General features: G+C 34.2%; 1 protein-coding gene across 1 annotated transcript; it reads left to right on the top strand.

Annotated features, from left to right (window-relative positions):
- Nucleotides 1–11,176: 11,176 nt before the first annotated feature.
- MS3_00005813 (uncharacterized protein) lies at nt 11,177–12,223 on the top strand (the record flags this gene model as incomplete). Its single annotated transcript, XM_012938673.1, has 1 exon — nt 11,177–12,223. One exon carries the CDS (start codon nt 11,177–11,179, stop codon nt 12,221–12,223), a length of 1,047 nt encoding a protein of 348 aa, XP_012794127.1.
- Between the last annotated feature and the right edge of the window lie 1,225 nt (nt 12,224–13,448).

Raw genomic sequence — 13,448 nt, 5'->3', positions numbered from 1 at the left:
CAACCGAATACTCCAGATATGTGGACGATACATTTATTATCTGTAATAATAAACAACATGCAATCCGCCTGCTCAAACTCTTCAATAACGCTCATACTAACATACATTTTACTATGGAGCACGAACAGAACGACATGTTCCACTTTCTTGATGTTGCCATAAAACGCAGGAGAGACGGGACAGTTCAACGCTCAATTTATAGAAAAAGTAATTGGAATGGCCTCTACCTAAATTTCAATAGTTTTTGTCCAATTAGTTACAAGAAGGCGTTGGTTAAAACACTATTTTACAGGGCAGAAAAGATATGTACCACCGACAAACTAGAAGAAGAATTAATGAACGTAGAAAAATGTCTAAAAGAAAACTTTTATCCACAAAAGTTTATTGACAAATATAAAAGGCCCAAAGAAAAGAAGACGGAAATAACTATGGTCAATAAAAAACCAGTATATATAAATCTTAACTTTAAAGGTGATTATGTCGCACAAATTATCAACAAGAGACTGAATACAGCGATAACCAGAACTTATCCGGCTGCTAAACTTTTAATTCTCTATAAAACAACATGTTCAATAACTCAATCAAAGATCGACAAGCAACCCTTTCAGGTTACCGCCAACTGTATTTATAAATTTACGTGTACCTGCCAAAGCAGCTACATCGGCCGAACTGAAAGGAGAGCATATCTTAGATTCTTTGAACATGTTCCAAAAAGTCTTAGAACAAGGGAAAGGAAGACTCTGAACAGTGCAATCACCAAACATCTCCTTGATACAGGACATCAGGTAGATACCTTACAATCCTTTAGGGTGATTAGTAAGCAGCCAAACTCCAGTCTTCTGAAGTTTGCTGAAGCCATTGCCATCAGGCGTCAAAAACCTGACCTATGTATTCAAAAGGAGACGGTGGTTAATCTTTCCTTGCCCTGGTGACAAATATTCCTTCACTACACCATAAAATTTCATTTTATTTTATTTATTTATTTATTTTTCTCTTTTGCATTTATTACATCATTGACTCTATTTTATTTTTTCAACCGTCTTTCAAATTAATAATCTTTCAACTGAACTCTACTCACTACATTCCTTCAATGTTATTCATTATGTAATCGATTGTTTCTAACCCACTTTTGAACTGTTGTCACAATTAATGTTGTAGAATATTCTTTCACATTAGGTATATATTTACAATATTCAGTTAGCAATTTAAACCCATTATGTAATTATGATTTTTAAATATCACAGGTTGTAAGCAGCTGACGAGAACCTACGAAATAAAATGAATTCATGCTATTCTGCTAGAATCTTTGTTCTTGCTCTTTTCAAAATGATAAAGGGAACTATGTGTATGTAATTTTTTTCTCTGGGCTGGATGGTTTGGTCGTAAGGTTTTCATCGTTCTGCTGAACGACATTATCAGCACAAACTTCAGGTAGAAGTGAAGTGTTCGAATTTCTCCGCATGCGGTTTACAGCTTGTCCTATAGACCTCAATGTTGCACAAGATCATGGATCGACCGAATTTAGACATTAACACCGTTGTATATCTAGAAGCTAAGCGTTCGCTCGTGAGACCGAAGGTCCTGGGTGCGAGTCCCGTGCACGTGAACGTGGATGTCCACTAGTGAGGAGATTCATACCAGAATGGAACGGCCGTCTGGTGCTTCCAAGTCTTCAAAAGTAGTCCAGCTTAGAGTAAATCGTGAACTCAATTTTGAAAATATTACAAACTCCATGAATCCCCAAAAGTAATGATCGTATATTTGTCAATAAATACACTAAATACAGTTAATTAAGTGAAAATAACCGAGCCATTTCTTTTGAAAACATTTTCTGACTTGAAAAAAACACATATTTAAGCAAGTAAGATTTCTTTTCAAATAGATTTTCATTAAACTTTACCTTATTAAACCCTCACCCTTTCTCTTTCTCCTGGTGATCGACTGGATCATGAAGACGTAAACATCTGAGGGGTAGCATGGGATACAGTGAACAATTAGGACGCCGTTGGACGATCTAGACGAACAGTGTAGCGGCAGCAGTAGGTCTCAAAATACACAAAGGGAAATGAAAGATTCTCTGTTACAACACAGCATGCAACAATCAAATCACACATTACACAGAAGCTTTGGACGATGCAAAATCCTTTATATATCTGAACAGTATCATTGATGTGCAAGATGGATCTGATGCAGATGTGAATGTGCGGATCGGCAAAGCAAGAGTAGCATCTCTATAATTGAAGAACATATGGAAATCAAAACAACTATCTGTCAAACAACACCAAAGTCAGAATTTTCAATACAAATGTCAACACAGTCCTACTGTATTATACGGAAACTTGGAGAACTACGAAATCCATCATCCAGAAGATACAAGTGTTTATTAACAGTCGTCTGCTCAAGATACTTCGAATTCGTTAGCCAAACCCTATCAGACAGTGACAAAGTACTGTGGGTGAGAACAAACCAGATTGAAGTGTAGGAAGAAATGTGGAAGAAACGCTGGAAGTGTATAAAACACACATTAAGGAAAGCGCCGAAATGCATCACAATGCAAGCCCTTATATGGAATCCTTAAGGTGAAAGAAGGAGAGGGAGACGAAAGAACATATTATGCCCAGAAATGGAGACAAACATGAGAAGAATGAACAACACTTGAATAGAACTAAAAAGGGAGGCTGAGGACTGGTCGGCAGCCTATGCTCCATTGTCAGCAACAGGCGTAAGTAAGCAAGTAATATATTTATATGAATATATGAGGAATATTAGGTCAGTCACAATTCATGGGATAAGTATATTAATGGAATTGATTGCATAATTACTTTTGTGTATAAGAGTAAACCATGATGAGCTAGTTACAAACACAATTGCACGATGAGAACTTTTATTATTCTGTTATTAAATTAAATTTTCTATTACTGTTACTATTATTATTAGTATTCATAATGGCATAATTTATTCAATCTTGTTTATCAGTTTAAATAAACGCCCAAATAAATGCTGACACCCAAACAGAATGTACGAGACAAATAATTGTTTCTCTAAAAACGTTTATAGAGTTTATCATGTAATCTGATGTTATCTTTTCAGTTAGCTATTTATTAACTTATTTATTTAATTACGGATGTTGAGTAAGGGGGAGAACGCCAGGAATAAGCTTACTGTCTAAATATTATGCTATTTGAATGTATTGATCAAGATGTATCTACAGTTACTGCTCATAATGCCGACTGATGAAGATTCGAGTTAGGATCATGGATACCCTTTGAAGACTAACGACAATAACCAAGAAATCTAGTACCAAACTTCTTGTCAGTTAGCTCCAGTGATTTAATATTAAAGACATAATAGATGTTTTGTGTTACCGTAGTGAACAAGAACACCGTTGGGGACAATCGAAGGTGTTTAACACAAAATTGCATCCTGTTTTCATTCTTTACCGTTCGATCCTCTTGTCTCTCTGCTGCCAGACATTCTGTTCACGACTAACGTCATATACTACTTATGTCAATAAAGTAGCACACACTACATTACCACTCGAATAATTTTAGGGACTGGAAACTGATAGGTAGGTAGACAGACAGATGCGTGGATAGATAGATAGATAGATAGATAGATAGATAGATAGATAGATAGATAGATAGATAGATAGATAGATAGATAGATAGATAGATAGATAGATAGATAGATAGATAGATAGATAGATAGATAGATAGATAGATAGATAGATAGATAGATAGATAGATAGATAGATAGATAGATAGATAGATAGATAGATAGATAGATAGATAGATAGATAGATAGATAGATAGATAGATAGATAGATAGATAGATAGATAGATAGATAGATAGATAGATAGATAGATAGATAGATAGATAGATAGATAGATAGATAGATAGATAGATAGATAGATAGATAGATAGATAGATAGATAGATAGATAGATAGATAGATAGATAGATAGATAGATAGATAGATAGATAGATAGATAGATAGATAGATAGATAGATAGATAGATAGATAGATAGATAGATAGATAGATAGATAGATAGATAGATAGATAGATAGATAGATAGATAGATAGATAGATAGATAGATAGATAGATAGATAGATAGATAGATAGATAGATAGATAGATAGATAGATAGATAGATAGATAGATAGATAGATAGATAGATAGATAGATAGATAGATAGATAGATAGATAGATAGATAGATAGATAGATAGATAGATAGATAGATAGATAGATAGATAGATAGATAGATAGATAGATAGATAGATAGATAGATAGATAGATAGATAGATAGATAGATAGATAGATAGATAGATAGATAGATAGATAGATAGATAGATAGATAGATAGATAGATAGATAGATAGATAGATAGATAGATAGATAGATAGATAGATAGATAGATAGATAGATAGATAGATAGATAGATAGATAGATAGATAGATAGATAGATAGATAGATAGATAGATAGATAGATAGATAGATAGATAGATAGATAGATAGATAGATAGATAGATAGATAGATAGATAGATAGATAGATAGATAGATAGATAGATAGATAGATAGATAGATAGATAGATAGATAGATAGATAGATAGATAGATAGATAGATAGATAGATAGATAGATAGATAGATAGATAGATAGATAGATAGATAGATAGATAGGTTTCAGTTAAGTGTTTGTTACAAATTAGTGATCAATGAGTGCTCAAATATAGTTGATTACCTTTAATAATACAGTAATTAGTAGGTAAATTTATTCAACAATTTCAATGTAGATACAACAAGTTCATATAAAATGGTATTTATGAACAGTTTATAAGTACACTCGGAATGAACATGTAAAAGTTTTTACATTTATCATTAGTATAATTAGAGGTTATTTTTCATTGAATAATCGTTACAAATTAATGGTTAAATAATTTCACTTTGTATATTCGTTTGTAGAACATATGGAACTCAAAACAATTTTCAACCAATATCAAAGTGAGAATTTTCAATACGAACGTCAAGGTAGTTCTACTGTACGGAGCTGAAACTTGGAGAACTACTACAACCATCACCAAAAAGGTACAGGTATTTGTAAATAGCTGTCTGTGCAAGATACCCAACATCCATTGACCGGATACCATCAGCAACAGCCTTTTGTGTGAGAGAACAGACCAGCTTCCAACTGAAGATGAAATTAGGAAAAGACGATGGAAATGGATAGGACATACATTACGCAAATAATCAAACTGCATCATGAGGTAAGCCCTAACTTAGAATCCTGAAGGGAAGCGGAAACGAGGAAGGCCAAAGACACATTATGTTGGGAAATAGAAGCAGATATGAAAAAGATGAATAACAACTGGAAGGAGCTGGAAAGGATCGGGCAGGACAGGGTTGGATGGAGAATGCTGGTGAGCGGCCTATGCTCCTTCACGAGGAGTAACACGCTATTCAACAATTCATTCAACAATTGTATACTCATCAGTTAATTGATTAAATAATCATTTTTTTCTAATCAGAATGATTATTTGTAATTTAGAAAGATAATTTAGTCAAGAAGAAGAGTTCTGCCTTGTATAGAACTATACCTTTATACTATCAAGAAGGTGTACATCAAAACAAAACCTAAGTTCAATGTTTTAATGGATTGAAATGTTTAAGCAGATAATATAGCACTAGACGATTGTACTATGCATTGATAAGAAACTGAATAAGTAAATCAACAGATAATTAAACAGATAACATTAGAAAGTACGGTAAATGTAATTTACTTATCTAAGGAAATTCTAATATGTGTGTGGTGTGGATTACTTATATCCATATATGTAGTATATAACGGTGATCAGGCATAGAATGTATTTCAGTAGATGATCGATAAGAAAAGAACGGAAACGGAACGCGATTGGTATGGGAATGTATGAATAATGAAATCTGAGACAATGGACTGATATTTGCAAAAGAAGCAGTCATATTTTAGACTGTGGATTGATATTTTGCAAACTAACTATTTACTATCTGGTTCTCAGATTTTAGTGAAATGTTCTGTAATTCTGTGCTCAAGTATATTCGATTGTCCCAACTCGTGTTCTTGTTCACTACATGTGTATTTTCTGCTATGTAACGAGTCGCTCGTCTCAAGTATCTACAGTTGATTGACCGTTGAGTAAAAAACCCTATATCATGTTTGTTCAGTCCTTAAATGCTCACTGAATTCTATCAATTAAGTTGCAAGATGGCAAGTGGTTTAATGATCAGTCAATCGTGACCCGAATAACTCAACGCTAACACTACAGGCGTTAGAACTGGGTAACACGAGTTTTAATACATCAGAATACACCACTTCAAGCATGATTACAGGTAAACTTCACTGATAAGTGCAAAATAGTACAACGTACATTCGGCGGCCTGGTTGAATATCTGGGTTACCTGTTCCTACCATCTAGATATTTCAACAAGTTATCTGTTTCCTTTTTTGTTTTAGCAGATTATTATGTCAATTAATCTCATAATTTGTTCACGTGCGTTTGTGAAAAGTTTATGACCTTTCTTGGTACAAGTTACAAAAATGTACAATCGGAGATATCGTGATTGCTGGCAATATGGATTGGAAAGAACGAACATTATTCATATGTCTATTTCTGAAATGCTAATATTAAACTGGCGATCGCTCTACATTTATCGTCAATATCGATCAATGATAAGTCTTGATAATTGAACACTACAGTCGGTTCCTAAGGTATTCTCGTAATCCCCAAGCTAGAACTACACAGCAACCTCAACACGATAAGAAAGACGCAAAAAATGTGAGAAGCAGTTTATATAGGGTTTTTATAGTATTTTAGATGTCCTTGGGTTTCCCGAAAAAATAGTAGCAGTATAGTAATCAGCCAATCAGAAGCTCTACATGTGACTTTTTACTTTCTTGATGTTTTTGGCTAGAATTCTAGTGAACGCTGATTGGATAAAATGCTTCTTAGTGTTTCCTGAGCCTTTCTGGTCTTTGACGAGAAATTTTCTGGATCACCCCAACAATCAAGAAATAAGAAACGAAAACTAGCTGAAATACTTTGTGCTGCGAATTCTATATTGTACCAAAAATATAATACTGAATAAAGCTAATAATAATAAGTTTAGTTGTTAGTATGAAATCAGGAGTCGATCTAAGATAGACGACCATTGAAAACGTGGAAGCACTAAACGATCGTTCCATTCTAGTATGGGACTCTTCAACAATGTGCATCCACAATCTCGTGCATATGAATCAAACTCGGAACCTTCAATCTCACACACGAACGCTTAACTCCTAGACCATTGAGCCGACATCCAACGGTATTAATTACTAACTCCAATCAATCCATGATTTTGTGCAACTCTCCATGTATTACCTGAGGTGGATAGCTGACTTATATCCGGCACAAATCGGGTTCGATTGGTTACGGCTTCTTTCAGAATATTCATGAACCGATAATTTCATACACTTAATAATGAAAAGGAAATACACTCGTTATTTGTAAGTTTTTGAAATCGTTACATATTAAATATTACTAACTTACTACTAACTTACGCCTGTTACTTCTCGTGGAGGAGCATAGACCGCTCACCAGCATTCTCCATCCAACCCTGTCCTAGGGGATCCTTTCCAGTTGTTATTCTTGGTTTTTCCTTTGTGTATGTCAAGGCCCACTGATGCAGAGACTGCTGCTACACTAGTTGTCTTTATCTGCATTTGTTCGTGTGTATAGGATAAGAGGGCTAGGTCGTCTGCGAAGTCCAAATAATATAATTGGTTCTGAGCTGTCCATTGTATTCCATGTTTTCCCTCAGAGGTCGAGGTCTCCATCGGCACTTGTCCCTCCTCCCAAATCTTTCTAAATAGAAAGTGAAGCATGTTTGTAGGTACTTAGATGTCTGACTTCAGTGCTTCAGCTGGTATGTTGTCGGGTCCTGCTGCTTTCCCGCTCATGATTTGTCTGATGGCCATTCTGATTTCTTCGGTCGTTGGTGGGTTGACATCTATAGGAAGATCTGTGTGTGCTGCTTCGATGTCCGGTGGATCCATTGGAGCCGGCCTATTCAGGAGTTCCTCGAAGTATTCTACCCATCTGTTTCGCTGTTGTTGAATTTCAGTGATTGGCTTGCCTTCTTTGTCTTTGACCGGCCTCTCTGGTTTACTGTATTTCCCAGTTAGTTTCTTCGTTGTATCGTAGAGCTGTTTCGTATTTCCTTCTCTAGCAGCTTTTTCTGCCGTCGTTGCTAATTCTTCCACGTATTTCTTCCTGTCGGCTCTAATGCTCCTCTTCACTTGCTTGTTGGCTTCAATTTACTCAGCTTGTGCTCGGACTTTCTCTGCTCGTGTTCGGCTGTTGTTAATTGCTGTCTTCTTGTTCTTCCTTTCTTTGATCTTGTCCAGAGTTTCTATAGAGATCAATTCATTATGATGATGCTTCTTTAGACCCAGAACCTCTTGACACGTTGTCCTCCATAGTAGCTTCTTCTTTCAGTAGATCCTATAAGGCCTGGAAGCTGTTGTTGAGAGATATCTTGAATTCGTTGATTTTGTTAGTATCTCGAAGGAAGGCTGTATTGAACCTTTGTAGTGCTGTTTGTCCAGTTGTCCAGTTTTTCTTTAGCTTCAGTTTTAAATTGGCCACAACTAGGTGGTGATCTGAAGCTATTTCAGCTCCTCTCCTGGTTCTCATATCTTTCATTGTCCTTCAGAATTTTTTGTTGATGCAAATATGATCTATTTGGTTCTCTGTGGTGTGGTTCAGTGAGATCCATGTAGCTTTGTGTATAGGTTTGTGTGGAAATATTGTGCCTCCTATGACCAATTTGTTGAATGCACATAGATTTGCAAATCGTTCCCCATTTTCGTTTCTCTCTCCCAGTCAATCCATATCGTCCCATGATATCTTCATATCCGGTGTTGTCTATTCCGACTTTGGCATTTAGATCTACCATCAGAATGGTGAGTTCCTTTCTTGGGCATTTCTCTATGATTGACTGCAGCCGCTCGTAGAATTGATCTTTACTGTCGTCGTTGCTATCATTGGTGGGTGCATAACATTGGATAATATTCATTGTGATCCCCTCCTTCTTTGTTTTGAGTGATGCTTTGATGATTCTGGATCCGTGAGATTTCCATCCTACAAGCGCATTTCGTGCTACTTTGGACAGCATTAGAGCAACTCCTTGAGTGTGTGGAGCATTTTTCTCTTTGTGGCCGGAGTATAACAGCATCTCTCCCGTATTTAGCCTTTGTTGTCCAGCTTGGATCCGATGAGTTTCGCTGATTCCGAGTACTTCCAAGTTGTATCTCCTCGTTTCCGTTGCTGTTTGTCTGGTATTCCCGGTCTTCCACATTTTCCGAACGTTCCATATACCTATAAAAATTGTTGCTCTGGTTGTTAGAAGGGACATCGGTCTCATGACTTCCGAAGGAACTGGGCTTTCTCCATGAGGCGTCATAACTCTTCTAAATGAAGACCTTCTCACTCCCAGGACAGAGTTCAAATGATTTGGATTTTTTTTCTGGTAAGCGTTTTTTTAGCGAGTTAGTTTTCTACGGGATGGGGACGCTAACCCCAACATGTGATAGAAGAAAGTTTTAAGTATGCTAGTTCAGTAATTGTTTAGTTAGTACATGTATTACAGAGATCCAATACATCAGCCGGCAACTTTTAATTTTTCTTAAATGGACAGCCTGTTGATTTATGAACGGAGTAATTAAGGTCATTTCCTGTGCCAGATCGAATTAATGATAATTATCTAGAATTAGAGAAATTAAAACGAAAACAGAGAGCACGGAACAACAAAGCAGTAATTACCAAAATATGTCAATCAGGTCTACCAAAATGTATGTGTCATGTGACACAGTGATATACTGTTGATGTTAAATATTCAAATTAGTTAAGGTTGCTAGAGACAGTGTTAATGTAAAGTGACAGCAAGTAGATGGCTGTACTTAGGGAATGCACTAATAAAAATGGCTAAGCATATTGTTAGAGAATATCAAAAACATGACTGATTTGACTCAAATATTATAGAAACACAAATAACTTTAGAGTTTGCCAAATAAGTTTAAGAGTTTATTTTTTAATGGAAGTCCTTTGAAATCCACACGAGAACAGTTGTAGAGCAATCACTCCTTTCTAATTATTGGTTTTTGATCTATGACCCCCTTCGAAGTAACTGGTTTTTGTATAAGCTACACAATTAAGTAAAAAGTACTAAATGGTTAACAGTGATAGGTTTCATGCAATTCTAACAATAAGATTTCAATAAATAAATAAGTTAGAATAATTAATTAGAACAATTCATAATATAATATCAATCCAGCAGATATTATTTATAAGTATATGAGTGTATATCAACAGGATACGGAACACTGCTCTAGCCAGAACTTATCCGGCAGCCAAACTTACAATTCTGTATAAAATAACATGTCAATAACTCAATCAAAGGTTGACTAGCACCCCTTTCATGTTATCATCAAGTGTATTTATAAATTTACGTGTATCTGCCAAAGCAGCTACATTGACCAAACAGATTTTTGAACATGTTCCAAAAAAGCCTCAAAACAAGAGAAAGAAAGAATCTAAACACTGCAATCACCAAATATCTCATTGATACGAGACATCAGGTCGATACCTTGTAATCCTTCACGGTAATTAGTAAACAGCTGAACTACAGTCTTCTGAAGTTTGCTGAATGATATTAGACCACGATTGAAAACCTGGAAGAACTGGACAGTCATAACGTCCTATTGTGGGACTCCTCAGCAGTGTGCATCTATGAATTTGAAATGAAACAATTATATAATTGGTAATACTTAATGAATATCCCATTCTCTACAGACAATAATAGAACATAAATGAAAAAACAAACAAAACAAATCAAATGGTCCATTTTAATAAACAAAATCAGTCTATCTATAGTCACCAATTAGATTCACAAAAAAAATTCAACTATAAGTTTCATCATAGTTAACAAGCTCTAATCAACGAAATTATATTTGGGTGTATTCAATAATAATCACCAGGAAAGATTATTATTGAATATCACAACAACAAAAAAAGAATTCACTTTATTTGACTAGATCACTCTTCGAATTGACGACAATATTTAGAATTAAGATTAAATTGAAAAGAAACAAATAGCTTTGTTTATTATGAGAGCCAAATTTAATTCTACTGATTTCTATACACCATTAGACACTTTACTTGATTGTATGATGGTAGAACAAGGACATCCAAATGCCAGTAAAATATTATGTGATATTTCAATATTTCTTGGAAGTTTTATGGCTTATGTATTCCCATTGATTGGAGTCTTCGATTTGATTTCTAATTGTATTGTTGCTATAATATTTCTATATTATCTAGTGCAACATAATAGACAATTTGTATATCTAGGTGTTCTTGCTATATCAGATATTTCAATACTTATCACTATTGGATGGTTACGTTGGTTTCCTACATTTGGTTTACCATTTGCAACATCAGGAAATGTATATTATTTCATTTCATTAACATCAACTACTAGTTGTAAATTGTATATGTTCTTTCAATCGGTTACATGTATTTTTCGTGGAAATATCTTTCTAATAATGGCATTCGATCGTTTGTTGTTAATTCATAAACCATTAATCTTTAGGAGATATTCCAAATATATTGTCTGGATAATAATCAGCACAGTCTTCATTATAACTATTATAATGTCATTACCCATTTCCATCAATAGTGATTTGATTCTTATAATCAATCGTAAACTATGTTGGCATAAACACAACATTGATCTCTTAATCATTTATCAAGCTTTATTTTCATACACATGTCTAACACAATTTTTAATTGTCATTATGATTGATACATTTTTCTTAGTGAAAGTGATACGTTGGTCACGTGGTCGTCTTCAACCAACGGATACACAAACATCAAAAATGATTAATAATTCACGTATTATCACAATGCTTGTCCTTCATACTTTTGCATTTTTATGTGCATTACCATGTGTAATCGCTTATCTTTTAACAATCACTTTACATCGTCAAAATCTTCAAATATCCGAAGAATTTCTTCGTTTCTTATTACTTTTTTTGAATATCGGATGGACTTTAATTTTTCTTCAATCATCATTGAATATTGTTTTGTATTGTTTTCGTATTAATAAGTTTAAACAAATCTTACTTAAACCATTAACTACTCATCGTAACTAAACATCAATCAATCAATAAGAGATTAATTTCATTTGATAGATGATTATGAATTAATGATCTTGCCTACTACAGTATCAAACACATATTTGGACTTCATTTAATCTAAGCTTAATCGTTTCTATGGTATAATATTGATTTCATTTCATTGTAACGTTTGTCCTGTAAAATATTCTTTGTATTCATTTAATGTGATTGTTATTCAGCATATGTTTCTTTTTGGTAGTAATTTTGAGTATTTCCCTTATATGGGATATATGTTAATTAATCACCAAGTAAAGGTAAAGTCGATTTATGAATAAATGTATTATCTTAAATGTTTGATGTCTTTTGGAGAGTGAACTAAATCTTTTCCTTCAATCAGTATAGTCTACTACTTATCATTATGGAAGTCTCTGTGAATACTTATCAGAAGTTATCAAGCATTCAATATGATAATAGTTTCTCAATATCCGCGATGATGTATGCTACTGATGTCGACAGATATAAGTAGCATGTATCATCAATTGAAAATGAAATGTCTGGTAACAGAAGGTTAAGAAGATCGAAGAGAAGAGAATGAGAACAGAGAATGATTGGTGTGGAAACGAAGGAACAGTAAAGTCTGAGACAATAGATTGATGTTTCGCAAATGAAGCATTTACAGTATGATTCTCAGATTTGACTATGATATTGTGTGATTTTGTATTCTGATAAATTTGGGTGTCGCTGCCTGTGTTGTCCTTCACTACACCATGTCCAATTGGATATATTCGTGAACATGAGAAAGAAAAAAGTAAAGTTCAAGCAGGTAAACTAAATAAGCATAACAAATTGTTTTGTGATTTACTTACATTTTGACAGCCCAGTTGTTAATACATTTGTACAGAAATGTTTTTAATATTTTGTTAGACCTTAGATTTGACAAATACAGTTGTATGCTAGACATTTAGTTTATCTTCATTCACGTAGATAATGGTTTCAGCGTAACATGAAATATACCTTATTGAGTAATGTCCTACCGCATTTTACTCAGACTATTCACTAATAGAGGTGAAGTCCTGACGACTATCGGACAATTGAATGAAAGCGTATTCAGTGCATTATTCGTCTGTTTTAACTTACAGATCTATATAAATTACGTATCATTTAAAGTAACTATTGTACTAAAATATAGATATGCAAATGATAATTTCTGTTTTCAATAAACTATCGTCAGATTCAACAACACATTAGAGATGGTAACGTT

This window comes from Schistosoma haematobium, chromosome 3 (assembly GCF_000699445.3).
Source record: "Schistosoma haematobium chromosome 3, whole genome shotgun sequence".
NCBI lineage: Eukaryota > Metazoa > Platyhelminthes > Trematoda > Strigeidida > Schistosomatidae > Schistosoma > Schistosoma haematobium.
This window is presented reverse-complemented; position numbering and strand designations above follow the sequence as displayed.